Here is a 19548-nt window from a genome sequence, read left to right as displayed (position 1 = left end):
TGAGCTGTGCCCATCCTCAGCCGGTGACACAATTGCCACCCGTGCGCTGAGCTGTGCGCACCCTCGGCTGGTGCCACCACCCGTGCACCGAGCTGTGCCCATCCTCGGCCAGTGCCACCCGTGCGCTGAGCTGTGCCCATCCTCAGCCAGTGCCACCACTGCCACCGGTGCGCTGAGCTGTGCCTGTCCTCAGCCAGTGCCACCACTGCCACCCGTGCGCTGAGCTGTGCCTGTCCTCAGCCAGTGACACAATTGCCACCCGTGCGCTGAGCTGTGCCTGTCCTCAGCCGGTGACACAATTGCCACCCGTGCGCTGAGCTGTGCGCACCCTCGGCTGGTGCCACCACCCGTGCACCGAGCTGTGCCCGTCCTCGGCCAGTGCCACCCGTGCGCTGAGCTGTGCCCATCCTCAGCCAGTGCCACCACTGCCACCGGTGCGCTGAGCTGTGCCTGTCCTCAGCCAGTGCCACCACTGCCACCCGTGCGCTGAGCTGTGCCTGTCCTCAGCCAGTGCCACCACTGCCACCGGTGCGCTGAGCTGTGCCTGTCCTCAGCCAGTGCCACCACTGCCACCCCGTGCGCTGAGCTGTGCCTGTCCTCAGCCAGTGCCACCACTGCCACCCGTGCGCTGAGCTGTGCCTGTCCTCAGCCAGTGACACAATTGCCACCCGTGCGCTGAGCTGTGCGCACCCTCGGCTGGTGCCACCACCCGTGCACCGAGCTGTGCCCGTCCTCGGCCAGTGCCACCGGTGTGCTGAGCTGTGCCCGTCCTCAGCCGCCGCTGCCATGACTGTCCCTGGGCGGTGCCGCCCCCTCCCAGCCGCTGTCCCCTCCCGGCCGGTGTCCCCTCGGGCCGCGCCCCGGGCGGGCGGGGCCCCCCCGCGTTATCTGTGGGGCGCAGCTGCGGCTGTTTTGGTGGCTCCTCGGCAATCTGTGTCGGGGGGCTGCCCCCGTCCCCCCCGCAGGATGAGCACGGCCGCCAGCCCCGAGCCCCTGCCCTCGCCCCCCCGGCGGGCCCCGCTGCCTGGGGGGGGCGCTGCCCCCCGGGGACCCCCAGCTGCTGCGGGGGCGCAGCGCGGCCGCCGGCCTGCGCCAGGACTTCAGCATGATGGAGCAGAAGAAGCGGGTCACCATGATCCTGCAGAGCCCGGTGAGCGCCGTGCCCCGGCCCCCCCGGCCTCCTGCCCGCCACCCCTCCCTCCTGTCCCCATCCTGTCCCCCAACCCCATCCCTCCTGTCCCCATCCTGTCCCCCAACCCCATCCCTCCTGCCCCCACCCCTCCTGTCCCCATCCTGTCCCCCAACCCCATCCCTCCTGCCCCCACCCCTTGTGTCCCTGTCCTGTCCCCAAACCTCGTCCCTCTTGCACCCACCCCTTGTGTCCCTGTCCTGTCCCCAAACCTCGTCCCTCCTGTCCCCCAACCCCATCCCTCCTGCCCCCACTCCTTGTGTCCCTGTCCTGTCCCCAAACCTCATCCCTCCTGTCCCCATCCTGTCCCCCAACCCCATCCCTCCTGCCCCCACCCCTTCTGTCCCCATCCTGTCCCCAAACCTCATCCCTCCTGCCCCCACCCCTTGTGTCCCTGTCCTGTCCCCAAACCTCATCCCTCCTGTCCCCATCCTGTCCCCCAACCCCATCCCTCCTGCCCCCACCCCTTGTGTCCCTGTCCTGTCCCCCAACCTCATCCCTCCTGTCCCCATCCTGTCCCCCAACCCCATCCCTCCTGCCCCCACCCCTTGTGTCCCCGTCCTGTCCCCAAACCTCGTCCCTCCTGTCCCCCAACCCCATCCCTCCTGTCCCCATCCTGTCCCCCAACCCCATCCCTCCTGCCCCCACCCCTTGTGTCCCTGTCCCTGTCCCCAAACCTCGTCCCTCTTGCACCCACCCCTTGTGTCCCTGTCCTGTCCCCAAACCTCGTCCCTCCTGTCCCCCAACCCCATCCCTCCTGCCCCCACCCCTTGTGTCCCTGTCCTGTCCCCAAACCTCATCCCTCCTGTCCCCATCCTGTCCCCCAACCCCATCCCTCCTGCCCCCACCCCTTCTGTCCCCATCCTGTCCCCAAACCTCATCCCTCTTGCCCCCACCCCTTGTGTCCCTGTCCTGTCCCCAAACCTCATCCCTCCTGTCCCCATCCTGTCCCCAAACCCCATCCCTCCTGCCCCACCCCTTGTGTCCCTGTCCTGTCCCCAAACCTCGTCCTCCTGTCCCCCAACCCCATCCCTCCTGCCCCCACCCCTTGTGTCCCTGTCCTGTCCCCCAACCTCATCCCTCCTGTCCCCATCCTGTCCCCCAACCTCATCCCTCCTGCCCCCACCCCTTCTGTCCCCATCCTGTCCCCCAACCCCATCCCTCCTGCCCCCACCCCTTGTGTCCCTGTCCTGTCCCCAAACCTCGTCCCTCTTGCCCCCACCCCTTCTGTCCCCATCCTGTCCCCCAAGCCCATCCCTCCTGTCCCCATCCCGTCCCAACCCCACCCCTTCTGTCCCCCTGACCCTGTAACCTCCTGCCCCCCCAACCTTGTCCCTCTTGTCCCTATCCCTCCTGTCCCCGCCCTGTCCCTCTGACCCTGTAACCTCCTGTCCCCATCCTGTCCCCCACCCCTGTCACTCCTGTCCCCACCCTGCCCCTCCTGTCCCCAAGCAAATGCCACCACGTGTTGGGCTGAGGGCACAACCCCACCTGGCTGGTGGTGCCACCACCATCATTGTGCCACCAAGCTGGCAATGTCCCTGTCACTGAGCTCATGGTGCTGCTACCCACTGAGTTGCTAGTGCCACCGGTGCCACCATGCCACCAAACTGGTGTCACTGGGAATGCTCCCACCACTGTTCTTCCAAGCTGGCAATGTCCTTGCCGCTGAGCTCGTGGTGCTGCTACCACTGAGTTTGCCAGTGCCACCAGTGCCACTGTGCCACCAAGCCGGTGGTGCTACTGGCAGTGCCACCCTCACCGTGCCACCAAGCCGGTGATGCTGCCACCGCCGGTTGCAGTTGGTGCCCCCACTCTGGTGCCTCCAGAGGGTCCCCGCCGGGGGTGACGCGGGGCCGGGGTGCCGCAAGTCCTTCAGGGAGGAGCTGGAGAGCCTCATCCAGGAGCAGATGAAGAAGGGGAACAACTCGTCCCATGTCTGGGCGCTGCGGCAGATCGCTGACTTCATGGCCACCACGTCCCCCGCCGTCCTCCCCACCTCCCCCATGGGTACGGCGGCACCCAAAGGGGCTCTCGGGGGGGGGTGGGGGTGTCACGCGTGAGTGAAGTGCTTGGGGGGGGGTGGAATTTATGGTGAGAAAATATCCCCCAGGGCTCCCTCTTCAGTTCCAGTAGGAAAAGGGGCAAGGGGGGTGGGAGGGGATCAGGGATCATGGGGACAGAGGGGGGGCACTCTGCAGACCCCAATGGCCACCCCCAAAACCTTGGGGACCACCAAACTCCGGGGTCCCTGAAACCTTGGGGACCACCAAAACCTTGAGGGCCACCAAACTTTGGGGTCCCTGAAACCTTGGGGACCACCAAAACCTTGGGGACCACCAAACTCTGGGGTCCCTGAAACCTTGGGGGACCACCAAAACCTTGAGGGCCACCAAACGTTGGGGTCCTTGAAACCTTGGGGACCATCAAACCCTTGGGGGCCACCAAACTTTGGGGTCCCTGAAACCTTGGGGGCCACCAAACCCTTGGGGCCACCCAACTTTGACGTCCCCGAAACCTTGGGGGGCCACCAGAACCTTGGCACCACCAGACTTTGGGGTCCTTGAACCCTTGGGGGGCCACCAGAACCTTGGCGCCACCAGACTTTGGGGTCCTTGAACCCTTGGGGGGCCACCAGAACCTTGGCGCCACCAGACTTTGGGGTCCTTGAACCCTTGGGGGGCCACCAGAACCTTGGCGCCACCAGACTTTGGGGTCCCTGAACCCTTGAGGGGCCACCAGAACCTTGGCGCCACCAGACTTTGGGGTCCCTGAACCCTTGGGGGGCCACCAGAACCTTGGCGCCACCAGACTTTGGGGTCCCTGAACCCCTTGGGGGGCCACCAGAACCTTGGCGCCACCAGACTTTGGGGTCCCTGAACCCTTGGTGGCCACCAAACCCTTGGTGGCCACCAACCCCAGCTCCCAAACCCTCCTCTCCCAGTCCCCGGGGAAGCCCTCAGGTTTGCGCGCCGGTGTCACGCCCCCCTCCCCACCACCAGCTGACTGGGGGGGGGGGTGACATGTCCCCAGGGCTGGTGGCCGTCACCCCCATCAATGACCTGCACGGGGCCGAGGGGCCGGCGCTGGCCAAGGGCGAGCGGCTGATGCGCTGCAAGGTGGGCAGCATCCACCGCCTGCTGGACCTCTACGGCTGGGCACAGCTGGGGCACGCCGCCGTCACCGTGAGCCCCGGGGGGGGCAAGGGGGGGGGCTTGGGGAGGGGGCTTGAAAGTTTGGGGGAGGGGGGGTGTAAAGGTTTTGGGGGGGGTGTGAAGGTTCTGAGGGGGCGATTTAAGGTTTGGGGGAAGGGTGGAAGGGCTTTGGGGAGGATTTCGGGGGGTTTGGGGGGGATTTGGGTTGGGGGGGGGCATTTAATTTTTTGGGAGGGTTGGATTTGGTTTTGGGGGGGATTTGGGGTCTTTGGGGGGATTTGGGGTTTTATTCTGGCAGGTATTTGTATTTTGGGGGGGGTTTAAGGTTTAGGGAAAGGATTTAAGGGTTTTGGGGGAAGTTTGCGGGATTTGGGTTTTTTGGGGGGTATTTAATTATTTTGGGGGGGTGGATTTGGTCTTGGGGGTCGGGGTCTTTTGGGGGATTTGGGGTTTAATTCCGGCAGGTATTTGTACTTTGGGGGGATTTAAGGTTTGGGGAAAGGATTTAAGGTTTGGAGGGGATTTCATTTTGGGGGGGGATTTGGCTTTGAGGGGCTTTTGGGGGGATTTGGGGTTTTATTCTGCAGGTATTTGTATTTGGGGGGATTTAAGGTTATTTGGGGTTTGGGGGAGATTTGGGTTTTTTAGGGGGGCATTTGTATTTGGGGGATTTAAGGTTATTTGGGGTTTGGGGGGGATTTGTTTTTTTGGGGGGTTGTTGGGGGGATTTGGGTTTGGAGGGTATTTAATTATTTTGGGGGGTGGATTTGGTTTTTGGGGGTTGGGGTCTTTTGGGGGATTTTGGGGTTTAATTCTGCAGGTATTTGTATTTTGGGGGGATTTAAGATTATTTGGCATTTTGGGGGAGATTTGGGGGTTTTAGGGGGTGATTTGGGATTTGTTTTTGACGGCTATTTGTGTTTGGGGGATTTAAGGTTATTTGGGGTTTTTGGGGGGGAGATTTGGTTTTGGGGGGAAATTTGTTTTTTTGGGGGAGGGATTTGGGGTTTAATTTTGGGGGTATTTGTGCTTGGGGGATTTAAGGTTATTTGGGTTTTTTGGGGGGGAGATTTGTTTTTTTGGGGGGGACTTGGGGTTTAATTTTGGAGGGGTATTTGGGGGCATTTAAGGTTATTTGGGGTTTTTGGGGGGGATTTGGGTTTTTTGGGAGGGTGGATTTGGGGTTTTAATTTTGGGGGGATTTGTTTTTTTGGGGGGAGTTTGGGGGGATTTGGGTTTGGGGGGTATTAAATTTTTTTGGGGGGGTGGATTTGGTTTTGGGAGATTTGGGTCTTTTGGGGGGGATTTGGGGTTTAATTCTGGCGGGTATTTGGCGGCATTTAAGGTTTGGGGGGGGGATTTTTTTTGGGGGGTGGGGTTTAATTTTTGACAGGTATTTGTATTCGGGGAGGGTTAAGTTTATTTGGTTTTGGGGGGGATTTGGGGTTTAATTTTGGGGTATTTGTATTTGGGGGGATTTAAGGTTATTTGGGGATTTTGGGGGATGGATTTGGGGGAATTTGGGGTTTATTTTTTGAGGGTAATTATATCTGCAGGGATTTAAGGTTATTTGGGGTTTGGGGGGGATTGGGGTTTGGGGGGATTTTGGGTTTTTTGGGTCATTTGGGGTTACATTTGGGGGGATATTTGTATTTGGGGGATCTAAGGTTGTTTGGGGGTTTTGGGGGGACTTGTTTTTTTTGTGGGGGAGTTGGGTTTGGGGGTATTTAAGTTTTGTGGGGGGGGTGATTTGGTTTTGGGGGATTTGGGGTCTTTGGGGGGGTTAATTCTGAGGGGTATTTGGGGTCATTTAAGGTTATTTGGCAGTTGGGGGGGATTTGGGGTTTATTTTTGACAGGTATTTGTATTTGGAGATTTAAGGTTATTTGGGGGGGATTTGATTTTTTGGGGAGGGATTTGATTTTGGGGGGGATTTGGGGCTTATTTTTTGGGCAGGTATTTGTATTCGGAGGGTTAAGGTTATTTGTTTTTTTGGGGGGATTTGGCATTTAATTGGGGGGGGTATTTGTATTTGGGGGGATTTAAGGTTATTTGGGGATTTTCGGGGGTGGATTTAGGTTTTGGGGGAATTTGAGGTTTATTTTTGGGGGTAATTATATCTGCAGGGATTTAAGGCTATTCGGGTTGGGGGGGGGAATTTTGGTTTTGGGGGTCATTTGGGGTTTAATTTGGGGGGGATTTAAGGTTATTTGGGGTTTTGGGGGGATTTGGGTTTATTGGGGGTTTTAAGGTGATTTGGAGGATTTCAGGTTTTGGGGGGTTGGGGATTTGGTATTTTGGGGGAATTTGGGGTTTGACTTGGGGGGAGTTTGAGGCTTTGGGGGGATTTGAGGGTTTAGGGAGGATTTGTTTGGGGGGGGATTGAGGGGTTTGTGGGGTGTTTTTTGGGGCGTTTGGGGAGCTTTGGGGGGGGTGGAGTTTTGGGTAGGTTGGAGGGTTCCGAGTGCTTTATTTGGGGGGGGGGGAGGTTTTTGTGGGTTGGGGGGATTTGATGGTTTTGGGGGGCTTTGGGCGGGTGGGGCTTTTGTGAGGAGTTGTTTTTTTGGGGGGGGGGGTCTTTTTCTGGACAGTTTTGAGGGAGTTCTTGGGGGGGCAGATGTTTTGGGGAGAGGTTGGGTGTCTATGGGATTTTGAGGGGCGGTGGGATGTTTGAGGGGGTAAGGGGTTTTTTTTTTTGGAGGGGTGGTAGGTTTGGGGGGGGTTTAATATTTTTTTTTTTTATACTTACGCGGGGTTTTTTTCCTGGCGCAGCTGCGGGTCAGCAAGGAGCAGGAGCATTTCTTGGTGGCCCCGCAGGGGCTGGCGTGCAGCGAGGTGACCGCGGCCAGCCTGGTGAGCGTGGCCGTGTGCCCCCATCACCCCCCCGGGGGCTGGGGCGGGGGAGCAGCCAGACCTGAGCCCCTCCCCCCCGCGTGTGTGTGTCCCCCCAGATCAAGGTGAACGTGCTGGGGGCCGTGGTGGAGCAGGGCAGCACCGGCTTCGCCCCCGACGCCCGCAGCTTCAGCCTTCATGCCGCCATCTACGCCGCCCGCCCCGACGCCCGCTGCATCGTCCGCTTGCACACGCCGGCCACTGCTGCAGTAAGATGTGGGGGGGGATTTGGGGGTTGGGGGGGTTGCTGCCCTGCCTGCCCTGCCCACCCTGCCCTCCCTGCCCTCCCTGCCCTCCCTGCCCGCCTTGCTTGCTCTTCCCACCCTGCCCTCCCTGCCAGCCCTGCCTGCCCTGCCTGCCCTGCCTGCCCTGCCCTCCCCTGCCCGCCTTGCTTGCTCTTCCCACCCCTTCCCACCCTGCCCGCCCTGCCTGCCCTGCCTAACCTGCCTGCCCTGTCTGCCCTGCCCGCCCTGCCCACTCCACTGCAGGTGTCGGCCATGCGCTGCGGTGTGCTGCCCATCTCCCGCGCCGCGCTGCTGCTGGGCGACGTCGCCTACTTTGACTTCCGCGGAGAAGTGGAGGACGAAGCCGATCGGGTCGAGCTCCAAAAATCCCTCGGTCCCACCTGCAAAGGTGAGGGGACGGGGAGGGGACGCCCCACTGCTCCCGTCCCCCTCTCCTCATCCCGCTGACGTTCCCTGCCCCGTGCGCGGTGCTGCAGATCCTGGTGCTGCGCAACCACGGGGTGCTGGCGCTGGGTTGACACCGCCGAGGAGGCCTTCTACAGCATCTTCCATCTGCAGGCGGCCTGTGAGATCCAGGTGAGCGTCCGGGGCGTCCACCGAGGCTGTGTGGCATCAGCTGCCAGCACCGTGCCCAGGGACCCACGCGCCGAGCGATGCCGGGTCTCTGCAGCCAGTTCCTTACCCTGGGACCATGCACCGAGCTGTGCCGGGTCTCTGCAGCCAGCGCGGTGCCCCAGGACCATGCACTGACTTGTGCCAGGTCTCTGCCACCAGTTCCATGCCCCAGGACCATGCACTGACTTGTGCCAGGTCTCTGCCACCAGTTCCATGCCCCAGGACCATGCACCGAGCGGTGCCGGGTCTCTGCTACCAGTTCCATGCCCCAGGACCATGCACCGACTTGTGCCAGGTCTCTGCCACCAGCTCCATGCCCCAGGACCGTGCACTGACTTGTGCCAGGTCTCTGCCACCAGCTCCATGCCCCAGGACCGTGCACTGAGCTGTGCCAGGTCTCTGCCACCAGTGCGGTGTCCAGGACATGCCAGTGCGGTGCAGCCCGGGGGCCGTGGCCGTGCCTGGGGCTGTCCCACCGCCTCCATCCAGCCCCATCAGCCACATCTCCCTGGGCTCGGCTGCAGGTGTCTGCGCTGGCGAGCGCGGGCGGCGCAGAGAACCTGATCGTGCTGGAGCGCGCCAAGCACCGGCCGCACGAGGTGGGGCTCCGTGCGCTGGGCTGGCAGCACCTTCGGGCCCATGCAGAAGAGCCGCCTGGGTGAGCACGAGTTCGAAGCCCTGATGAGGATGCTGGACAACCTGGTGAGCACCGGCCAGTGCCGAAAACGCCCCAAAATCTCTCATTTTGTTGTTATTCCCAACCAAGCGCTCCCTGCCTTGTCCAGGGTTACCGCACCGGCTACACCTACCGCTACCCCTTCGTGCAAGAGAAGAGCAAGCCCAAGAGCGACGTGCTGATCCCCGCCACGGGTGACAGCCTTCGTCTTCGAGGAGGAGGCGGCCCCCGTCCCCGCGCTGCGGCAGCACGCCCAGAAGCAGCAGAAGGAGAAGACGCGCTGGCTCAACACCCCCAACACCTACCTGAGGGTCAACGTGGCCGAGGAGCAGCAGGGCAGCGCCGGCAGCCAGAAGACGAAGACGACGGTGCGGGGGCTGCCGCGGCATCGCGGGGGGCACCGGGGTGGTTTGGGAAGGGGTCTGGCACAGGGAACAGCTTCAGCCTGACGGCAGGGGGGTTGTGGGTACCAAAAACAAGGCAGGTGGGGAGGGGGGGCTGGGATGTTATTGATCCCACCCAAACGTGATGTGCAGAAGTGCAAGCTTTCCTTTCCTCCTTTATTCTCCTCTCCACCCCATAATAATATTTATCTTAATTATTTATTTTTTTTTTACATTTACAATTTATTTTAAAGTCCCACCTCCCCAGCCCAGGGGCCAAGCATCACGGGCTTTATTGGGGTCTCCATTCCGGGCAAGATAATTTATCGAGGACCCCGCTCTACACAAGACACATTCATGGGGGTTTCGTCCCTCACGACGTATATTCGTGGGGGTTTCGTCCCTCACGACGTATATTCGTGGGGGTTTCGTCTTTGCAACACGCAGTGGCTGAAGGCGGACGAGGTGGACAAGGGCAGCAGCGGGACCCCCATCCGGATCGAGAACCCCAACCAGTTTGTGCCCCTCTACACGGACCCGCAGGAGGTGCTGGAGATGAGGAACAAGGTGAGATCCCACCCCAAGGCAGGACGTGGGCACGGGGCGTCCCGGCAGCCCCCCGGGCGGTGGGGACGGCTCTTTCCCCATCCTCACTCCGCATCTCGCCCGCAGATCCGGGAGCAAAACCGCCAGGACGTGAAGTCGGCCGGGCCCCCAGTCACAGCTTCTGGCCAGTGTCATCGCTGAGACCAGCCGCAGCCCCGTGCGTCACCCCGTGTCCCCAGCCCTTCCCTGGCATTCCACCAGCTGGGGGTGGTCACCCCGTGTCCCCAGCCCTTCCCTGGCATTCCGCCAGCTGGGGGTGGTCACCTCGTGTCCCCCAGCCCTTCCCTGGCATTCCACCAGTTGGGGGGTGGTGTCACCCCATGTCCCCAGCCCCGTGCCCCCAGCCCTTCCCTGGCATTCCACCAGTTGGGGGGGTGGTGTCACCCCATGTCCCCAGCCCCGTGCCCCCAGCCCTTCCCTGGCATTCCACCAGTTGGGGCGGTGGTGTCACCCCCATGTCCCCAGCCCCGTGCCCCCAGCCCTTCCCTGGCATTCCACCAGCTGGGGGTGGTCACCCCGTGTCCCCCAGCCCTTCCCTGGCATTCCGCCAGCTGGGGGTGGTCACCTCGTGTCCCCCAGCCCTTCCCTGGCATTCCACCAGTTGGGGGGTGGTGTCACCCCATGTCCCCAGCCCCGTGCCCCCAGCCCTTCCCTGGCATTCCACCAGTTGGGGGGTGGTGTCACCCCATGTCCCACAGCCCCATGCCCCCAGCCCTTCCCTGGCATTCCACCAGTTGGGGGGTGGTGTCACCCCATGTCCCCAGCCCCGTGCCCCCAGCCCTTCCCTGGCATTCCACCACCCAGGGGGGTGACGCCGCTGCGGGGGGCGTTTCAGTCCACAGAGAGCCACCTGGGGGATGCAGAGGCCAAAGAGGCGTCCCGGGAGGAGGCTCCCCCTGAGCCGGAGCCCCCGAACCCCTTCAGCCAGCTCACCGACCAGGAGCTGGAGGAGTACAAGCAGGAGGTGGAGAGGAAAAAGCTGGGGCTGCAGGGGTAGGAGGGGTACGGGGGCGCCCTGACCCCAAACACCCCTTGGGGCCGGCACCCAGCAGACCTGGGGGCCAGCACATCTCTCCGCTGGCAGGCGAGAAGGACCCCGCGGCAGAGGAGAGCCAGGCTCCCCCCGCCACATCGCCCTCCGCCTCCCGGCCGCAGAGCCCGGCACCGACACCGGCACCGAGCCCGGCGATGCCTGCGGAGCCCTCGGAGGGTGAGTGGGCTGGCGAGTGCCCGGCGTCGCCAGCCAAGCGGAGATGAGGAGCGGGGTCTTCAGTGAGCGACTGAAGCGGGGGGAGATGAGGGTGGCTGTAGCCAATCACCGCCGAAAGGCAGATAAATGTCACCCCACCGTGTCCCCTTGCCTGGGGGGGGGTCCCTGCTCCAGCAGAGCTGAGCACCGACGGGGGTTCATGCCTGCAAAGGCACCAAAGCCGCCACTCATCTCCAATGTCACGGCAGGAGGATGCTCACGTCCGCCGGTGGCTTTGCGGGGCGGCTGGGGACACCTCCGTCCCCCTCCTGCTGTGCTGGCGGGTGTGATGTTCCCATTATTACATGCTCCCCAGTGCCGATTTATCTACCAAGCGCGGCGGTCGCAGGGCAGCGGAGAGGGGATGAGGGCAGCGGGGAGCGCGCGGCTTCTGGCTTTCTCATCGTGCCTCGTGGTGTCTGTCTGTCTGTCTGTCTCCACAACGTCTCCCTTTCTCTTTCCTCCACGTGTGGCTTTCACCAAGGAGTTACCTCTGACTCTGAATGCGTGGCGCCGTAGTAAGTACGGAGAGGCCGCCCTTGAGCCTCGCTGCGGGAGGAGGGACGCGGGCGACGGTGCGCCCCGCTAGCTCGGGGTGACCCTGCTCTCCGTGGCCCCTCTCGGACGCGCTCCCCTGGGGAGCGGCGCCCCGCTCAGGGTTTCACAGAAGGAAATGCCTTGGGTCGCCTCGTTTTCTTTGCTGCCTGCTTTGTTTCCAGCGGCGAGGCCGGGATGGAGCCAGCCGCCCTCCCCACCTGCCTCTTCCCAGCTCTCCATCGCACCGGCGCTTGTCCCGCGGGGAGGGGGGGGAAGGCTCCGGAAACGCAGCGCCTGTGGCAGGAGGGGATCAGGTCCCAGCGCTCTGCAGCCAGGGGGGACCAAATCCTGCTCCTGCCCAGGTCGAAACCGGCGAGCTGAGGGGGCAGTAACCCCCGCAGTGCCGGCCGCTGCCGCCCCCAGCCTCACCTCTCCCCTTTCCCTTGCCAAGGTGACAAGAAGGCGGACGGCGGCCAAGCGCTGACCGATGCCAGCCGTCGAGAAGGAGCCGCCGGCAGTAGTGAACGGGAAGGACGAAGAGCAAAGCACCGAGGAAAGCCTGGGCAAAGGGGGGGAACCGAACGACCTCCCCTGCCAACACCGACACGGATGCCCCCCAAGGAGAAGGAGACGGTGACCAGCAGCCCTGTCTCCCCTGAAGGTTCACCCTCCAAATCACCCTCTAAGAAGAAGAAGAAATTCCGGACCCCGTCCTTCCTGAAAAAAGGCAAAAAGAAGGAAAAGATTGAATCTTGAGTCTCCCCCGAGGCCCCCCGCCGCAGCGGCGGCCGGGAACCTCTCCGGACGGAGGCGCCGAGGCGGAGGGACGGCTCCTGCGTCGTGCGACTGGCCGAGGCGCAGCCGAAAACCCCACAGGAGAGTTGTTTCCTGGGTACTCCTGGCACCAGGCACCGTGTCCCCGTCACCCGCTTTTGGAGGCGGTCACCGAGCTTATGAAAGATTGTGGCCCCCGTTTGCTGCTTGGGGAAACACCCGCTGCCACCTCCCTGCTCCCACGAGCTCTCCCTTCTCCCTCCTGGGCACCAGCCCCCTTCCCATGCCTGGGCTGGGGGCTGGTTTTTATTTTTCCCCACCCGCCGCTTGCAGAGCCCTCGTTAAATGTGGGGCGCAGCCCCGACCCGCTTGATTTGAGGAAGAAAAGGGTCTTTTGTTGTTGGGGTGGTTGGGGTTTTTTTTTGGTTTTTTTTTTTACCTTCTGTTTCAAGCTCTGCTGGAATGGCGCTGGCTTCACCCCCTCCCCGGGCAAAATTGTTGGCTGCTTCGCCGGGGGGATCGGATCAAGCTGACCGCGTGGGGATTGCTCTCCCTGAAGGAGAGGCCAAGGCGGTTGGGCCTGGGAGCCTTTCCTTCCCGGATCGTAATCTTCTGTCCCGGCCGGAGAGCCGCTTTCCATCCCTTCTCCTGGTGCTACCACTCCATGTATTTGCCGTACAAGGACGAGCAGCAGGATTTCACACTGCTGGGGAAGCCCCCACCGCACCGCACCGCACCGCATGAACTGCACCTGGGAAGGGAGTAGAAAAGAGCCTCCGGGAAGTGTCTGTGTTAATTAAAACTGAGCAAAACTTCACTCACTAAGTGCTACTTGGGGATGAACACACGCTGCCCACTCACTTCAGCCAGAGGCACTGCCGATGCCACCGCCCCTGTCCCTGCCGGCACGGCCACAGCTCCGTTCGCGCCGACCCCGGGCTCAGCGGGCACTCGCCCACGCCGCCGAGGCTGGATCGTTGCTTTTCCCCAGCTCTGGACTCCCGAGCACAAGTTCAAACCCTCCCCGGCGTTTCCTCGCCTCCAGTGCTCCGTACAGCGACGTGAGCACCGCTACAACCTCCCCGCTGTGCCCGGAGGAAGGAGACAGCCGGCCATGCCTGTCTGTCCCACAGCCGCTCCAACCGCTGGGATTTAGGGGACAAAACCAATGGGATCTGTCCCCCTCCTCCCACAAGCCACGGGCGTTTGCCATCTTCCCGGGATGCTTGCCCTGAGCCTGCCTGCACGGGCAGCACTCCCGTGGGGACGGGGCTTCCCTTCCACAGCCCCATCCGCCAGGGTCGCGGGCTCTGGTGGGGAGCTCCGGTACCCCCCATCTGAGGGCACTGGATTTCCTTAGCCCAGTATGAGCTTCCTACGTGCCACCACCGTGTTTTCAAAGGCTTTTCGCAGCTGCCAGGCAGCTCTCGGCTTTTGGGTTTCCCTCTGGAAGAGCAGAAAGCCCGTGGATGCAGGGATCGGAGCGCCGGCGGGAGCGGGGCGCTGGCAGCTTTTCTGTGCAGGGCTGCAAGACAGGGCAGGCCAGGCAAATTCTGAATTGAAAAGTGAAACGTCAAAAGCTTTTAAAAATCGCAAAACTACACAGCTGGCTGGTATCCTGCCGGAGCCCCAGGGCCAACCTGAGCCTGGTTTTTTGGGGAGAGGTTTTGCCCTGCCCAATGTCCGCCCCGAGCTCCAACGCCGGTGTTAGAGCCGCAGCTCCCCATCACGCTCCCACAAGGGACAGGGAGGGGGGCAGGGGGACACCCCAAGCTCCTGAATTCACCATCTGCAGTGGATGGTGTGAGCGCCCTGCGCTGGTGCCTGTCTCTGACAGCGGGCAGCATTTGAGACGCAAACTACAGCCCTGTAACCGTTCCCAGGGCGGGGGCGGTGTTTACTGCCACTGGTTTTAAGGCTCTTTGAGGCCATTTTTTGTCATCCAGCCTGTACCCCTGCATGACTCGGCCCCCCCCAGGGATAGCTGCATCGCCTCCCCAAGACGGCACGGTCGCTGCCAGGGCGATAACCTGAATTCCAACACTGCCACACATCCGCTGCGGGGCCAGCTGGCGCTACCGCAGGGAGGCTGCAGCCCCTTCTCCTCTGAGCATCTGTCCCTGGGGGCTTTGCAACCCCTTTTCTCCAAGGGCCAGGGGCTTTGCAGAGGAAACAGGGATTTATTTCCCCATTCTGGGAAGGTCTGGGGTGCCGGAGGCATCTCACAGCGCAGGGAAGCGAGAGACACCAGTGCCTTTGGCAGGAGGAAGGCTCAAATGGCTGCCACCGCAACGTGGTCCTTGCTAATTAGCTGTAGCAGAAATGGGATTGATCACATGTGGGTCCTCGCTGCTGAGCTGGAGCTGGAGCTGGAACGAGATCACACATGGGTCCTCGCTGCTTAGCTGGAGCAGGAACAGGATCACACGTGGTCCTTACTGCTTAGCTGGAGCAGGAACGGGATCACACGTGGTCCTTGCTGCTTAGCTGGAGCAGGAACGGGATCACACATGGTCCTTACTGCTTAGCTGGAGCAGGAACAGGATCACACATGGTCCTTGCTGCTTAGCTGGAGCAGGAACGGGATCACACATGGTCCTTGCTGCTTAGCTGGAGCAGGAACAGGATCACACATGGTCCTTGCTGCTTAGCTGGAGCAGGAACGGGATCACACATGGTCCTTACTGCTTAGCTGGAGCAGGAACAGGATCACACATGGTCCTTACTGCTTAGCTGGAGCAGGAACGGGATCACACGTCGGTCCTCGCTGCTTAGCTAGAAGAGAACAGACACAAGATCACATCAACACTGCAGGTCCCCCACCAGCCAGGGCATCCCCAGGACCCCCCTCTGGGTACCTTTCCCCCTCTCCCCTGCCACTGTTGCCCCCGCCGCTGGCAGCCTGGCCCCTGGCTCACTGCTTCCCTTCAGCAAGGCATCCCCGAGGGAGCCGGGCGCCCCGGCCGGGCTCCGGGTGTGGGATTTCTGTGGCGAGGGGACAGGGTTGTGTGGCTGCTGCCAGGCAAAGTGTTGACCCAATGCCTGCGCGGTGCTGGTTCCGACGCTCCCCCACCATGTTCACACCCTCAACCAACAAGAAGAGAGGCCGGATTCCCACCTTCGGCTCCAGTGTGCCGGCACACCACAGGAAAGGAGGGAAACACCGGGGTTTCAACTGGATTCGGCACCATGTGGCCACCTGGGATGGCTGACGGCCGCTGGACACCCACCGAGATGGGGCCACGGAGGCTGTTGGTCCCCGGCTCTGCCGCCACTGCCGGAGGGGAGCATGGCCGGGCTGGAGCTGGGTGTCCCCCTGCCTGGTGCTGCCGCTGGTGCCTGACAATCGTCGCTGGAAGTGCTGTGTAACGCCTGCCTGTAAATAAACCCCGTGTTTGGCACCTGCCCGCACTGTGGAGCTTGAAAGGGGGCGGAGGGGGGTGTCATGGCCTCCCTGGGGGCTGGGGCCGGGGCTGTTCGAGTTAAGGGGTTTGCTCCCGATTTTGGTGACGGGCTGGGGCTGAGGCAGGGGCTGGGGCTGTTACAAGGGCTACCTTGGTGTTAAGGGGTTTATTCCCAATTTTGGTGACAGGCCTGGGTCTGGGGCCGGTGTCAGAGCCCAAGACTAGGGCTGGGGCTGGGACTGGGGCTGTTATAAGGGCTACGTTGGTATTAAGGGGATTATTCTCAATTTCATTTGCAGGCCTGGGGTCTGGTCAGGGCCTGGGGCCAGGGCTGGAGCCATCACAGGGGCTACATTGGTGTTAAGGGGGTTATTTGCAGTTTTGGTGACAGGCCTGGGGCTGGAGCCATTGTAAGGGCTATGTTGGTGTTAAGGGGTTTATTCCTGATTTCAGTGATGGGGATGGGGCTGAGGCCAGGGCTGGGGGCCGTTATAAAGGCTACATTAGCACTAAGGGGGCTATTCCTGATTTTGGTGACAGGCTTGGGGCTGGGGACTGGGCTGGGGCTGGGGTCAGGACCCAAGACTAGGGATGGGGGTGGGCCTGGGGCCAGGGATGGGGCTGGAGCTGGCGCCATTGTAAGGGCTACCTTGGTGTCAAGGGGGTTATTCCCGATTTTGGCCACAGGCCTGGGACTGGGGCCGGTGTCAGGGCCCAAGACTAGGAATGGGGGTGGGGATGGAGCTGGGACTGGAGCCATTATAAGGGCTACGTTGGTGTTAAGGGGATTATTCTCGGTTTTGATGACAGGGCTGGGGTCAGGGCCCAAGGCCGGGGCCGGGGCCGGGGCTGGGGCTGGGGCTGGGGCTGGAGCCGGGTTCTGGTCCCGCAGCCCCGGCTCCGGCCGGGGGGAGCCCAGCCGCCCCTCCGCCCCGAGGACCCCACTCCCGGACCGCGATGGCTGCGGAACCAAAGCGCAGGGGCGCCGGTGGCGGCGGGAGCGGCGGGAGCGGCGAGCCGGAAGTGCGGGGCCGCGGGGCCGGAAGTGCGGGCGCTGAGGGGCGGCCATGGGCCGCAGCCGCTCCCGGTCGCCGCCGCGGCGCGGTAAGGGGGGGGCGGGGGGCGGGAGCTGGGAGGGGGGTCGGGGGAGGCCGGGGGGTCGCTCCTGGGGGTCGCTCCCGCGCTGAGGGACGGATGCGGCCCCGGCGGGACGGGGCCGCGCTGAGGCGGGAGAAGGATCCGGGCCCCTTGGGGGAGGCGGAGCAGCCAGGCCCGGGGCGGGGAGCGCGGGGGTCCCTGGGGTTGACCCCAACCTTGGGCGAGGGACGAGCCCCCTCCAGGGCGGGGGGCGGTGGCGAGGTCTCGGCTCTTCGCTCCGGGCGAGCAGAGGCTCCGTTCCTCCCGCTCCCCCCGCACGCCGCCTCCCGTCCCCCTCCAGGCACCTCAGCTTTCTGGGGAGCGATCTGCCCACAGGTCGGTCACCCCGCTCCTGGGTGAGGGGCTTTGCCTGCTGCTCATCCCACCTCTGTGGGTGCTGGTGGAGGCCTGCGAGCCCAGCCGCGGGCAGAGGGGCCGGGCGGGCGGCGGGTGGGGGTGTCGTTACGGGGTCTCTCTCTGCTTGGAAACTGTCGCAGCGTCGACGGGATTGTGTTTGTCAAGCGGGCGGCGCAGGGGGAGAGACGTGAGGAAGCAGAAGCTAAATGGAGCGCTGCCTTTCTCCATGCAGAGCGCAGGCGTTCGCGGTCCACCTCCCGGGAGAGGGAGAAGAGGCGCCGGGAGCGGTCCCGGTCCCGGGACAGGGACAGGAGGAGGAGCCGCTCTCGCTCCCCGCACCGCAGACGGTCCAGGTGAGGGGCAGAGGCGCCAGCGCCGGGGTGGGGACGAGACGGGGAGCCCGGGTGAGGTACAGGGGCGGCGGGAACTCGTTGATGCTGTGAAACAGAGCCGGGGAGCCACAAACCCGCCTGTGTTTGCAATGCCAGGTCGCCGAGACGGCACCGATCCAGCTCCTCTTCCCCGCCGCGGGTGAAGGAGAGGCGGGATGAAGAGAAGAAGGAGGTAAAGGACTCCAAAGGCAAAGAGCGTCAGATCACAGGTGAGGGGGTGGATTTTCCTTGTTAAATACGTCCCAGGTTCCTTGCTTGGGTTGGGTTGGGGGATGCCTGGCTACTTATTTAAAATGATTTTGTTGAACCCCCATGGCTGCGTTTGCTAAACTCTCGTATTTTGTTGCCTTGGCAGAGGAAGATTTGCAGGGCAAGACAGAAGAGGAAATTGAGATGATGAAAATGATGGGCTTTGCCTCTTTCGACACGACGAAAGTGAGTGCAGATCAGGGCGGTGGAGCCTGCAGCTGCCTCCTCCGGGCTTGGCAGTGTTGCCGTGCCCTTTTTGGGGCCAAGATACCGAATATTGGGACCTTTCTTCTTCATGTCTTTCAGGGGAAGAAGGTGGACGGCGCTGCGAATGCGTATGCCATCAACGTGTCCCAGAAGAGGAAATACAGGTTTGTGCCCAGCCTTTATTTTCTGATAGAAAGAGAATTTCTTTAATGAGGTAACGCAGCGCAGAGGAAACTCCGTGGCTGCATGCTGAAGCTGCTGCCTCTGGGTGATGCAAGGGGGTGATCCGGCTTCTCGGGCCTTCAGGAAAGAGTGAAGTTTGCGGTTTTTAGTGTCAAACAGAGGTGAGAGGCCGCTGGTTTCTCTTGGAAATGGCGAAAGCAGAGGTGAGTTGCGAAGGAGCACGTTGCAGGCAGGTGGGATGTGCTGGGTGCGGCCTGAGCGGAGTGGGAGCAGCAGCCATGCCCAAGCAGCACAGTTTGCCTGTTTCTTTGGTTTACCAAAAAACCAACCAACCCCACCCCCATATGTCAATTTTGTTTCCTTTTTGTGGGGAAGCCGAGTGTACAGCCTTGCAGCACCGCCAGCCTTCACTTTGCCAGGTGCTGGTCTGGCAAGTGCCAGGGCCCTCAAAGGATCCAGCGCCACCTTGCCCGGAGGTTTCCTGCCCGTGTCCATGCAAATCTGCAGGGAATTGGCTTCCCTTGGGTGGTTTTGTGCAGATTTCTTTAGAGCTGGGAGCCCCGAGGGGGGGGAGGCTGGTGCTGACGCCGGTGCCATCTCCCTGCCCACAGGCAGTACATGAACAGAAAAGGAGGATTCAACAGACCCCTGGATTTCATCGCTTGATGCTGGGCTCATTGTGGGAGAACCACCCGCCGAGGAGGATTGCACTTCCCTGCACACGCGGGTGGCTCAGAAACTGGACTTCGGAGGAATTGGGCTTATTCCCAACGAATCCCGTGGCGTTCGCCCTGCCCCGCAGCCACAGCGGGTACGAGTCACCGTTTCCCAGAGTACTTTTGTTATTTTATTTTTTACAGTATCCCTTGTGTTTTGTTCCTTGCTGGGATTTCGTTCTATTTTTCCTGTTGTTTTCCGACGTGGCATTTCCCCATTACAGTAACACCTCCCACCCCCCGTATTTTTCCTTTTACAATCCCAGACTGGAGCATGGGCGAGGAAGGCAGACCCCTGGCTGGTTGTTTTCCTGTGACGCGGGGACCTTACGCCCCAAAACGCTTCAATTCCCCCGTCACATAGATAGATATAAATTTATACAATTAAATTAAACTGCGCATGGCCGCGCCACCCCCTGTTTGGGGCCTTTTTATTGCAAAACCCGCTTTTTTTGCTGATTTTTTTGGCGGCCTGGCTGGGTGTTTTCTAACAGCAGGGTGTTCCGTTGGCCTCTTGACTTCCTTGTTAATTAAGGAAGGCTTTTGCTAATTAACACTAGACTCAGTGGGGTGGGGGAGGCT

At 61.9% G+C, this 19548-nt stretch overlaps 2 protein-coding genes across 2 annotated transcripts; both read left to right on the top strand.

The window, feature by feature from the left end:
* Window positions 1-117: 117 nt before the first annotated feature.
* LOC102048422 (beta-adducin) lies at window positions 118-14833 on the top strand. Its single transcript, XM_055696321.1, is given in 21 exon segments — window positions 118-1010; window positions 1012-1150; window positions 3061-3199; window positions 4223-4374; window positions 7117-7197; window positions 7296-7445; window positions 7725-7866; window positions 7956-7996; window positions 7998-8057; window positions 8621-8698; window positions 8700-8798; window positions 8882-8965; window positions 8967-9140; window positions 9603-9722; window positions 9828-9863; window positions 9865-9918; window positions 10597-10756; window positions 10843-10975; window positions 12007-12109; window positions 12111-12161; window positions 12163-14833. Coding segments are annotated over 21 exon segments (2361 nt in total). The 5' UTR covers window positions 118-786; the 3' UTR covers window positions 12304-14833.
* Window positions 14834-16728: 1895 nt separating this feature from the next.
* SNRNP27 (small nuclear ribonucleoprotein U4/U6.U5 subunit 27) lies at window positions 16729-19408 on the top strand. The gene is made up of 6 exons (XM_055696318.1): window positions 16729-16829; window positions 17452-17572; window positions 17708-17820; window positions 17967-18046; window positions 18167-18231; window positions 18862-19408. The coding sequence occupies exons 1-6, from the start codon at window positions 16793-16795 to the stop codon at window positions 18914-18916; spliced, it is 471 nt and encodes a 156-aa protein (XP_055552293.1). The 5' UTR covers window positions 16729-16792; the 3' UTR covers window positions 18917-19408.
* The last annotated feature ends 140 nt before the right edge of the window (window positions 19409-19548 follow it).

This window comes from Falco cherrug, chromosome 18 (assembly GCF_023634085.1).
Source record: "Falco cherrug isolate bFalChe1 chromosome 18, bFalChe1.pri, whole genome shotgun sequence".
In the NCBI taxonomy this organism is placed as follows: domain Eukaryota; kingdom Metazoa; phylum Chordata; class Aves; order Falconiformes; family Falconidae; genus Falco; species Falco cherrug.
This window is presented reverse-complemented; position numbering and strand designations above follow the sequence as displayed.

Excerpts from the sequence above, each read along its gene's own strand:
- SNRNP27 (XM_055696318.1), top strand. The coding sequence starts at position 16,793 with ATGGGCCGCAGCCGCTCCCGGTCGCCGCCGCGGCGCG. Across the intron at positions 17,573-17,707 it reads CCGCACCGCAGACGGTCCAG|GTCGCCGAGACGGCACCGAT; the intron begins GTGAGGGGCAGA and ends TTGCAATGCCAG. Across the intron at positions 17,821-17,966 it reads CAAAGAGCGTCAGATCACAG|AGGAAGATTTGCAGGGCAAG; the intron begins GTGAGGGGGTGG and ends TTGCCTTGGCAG.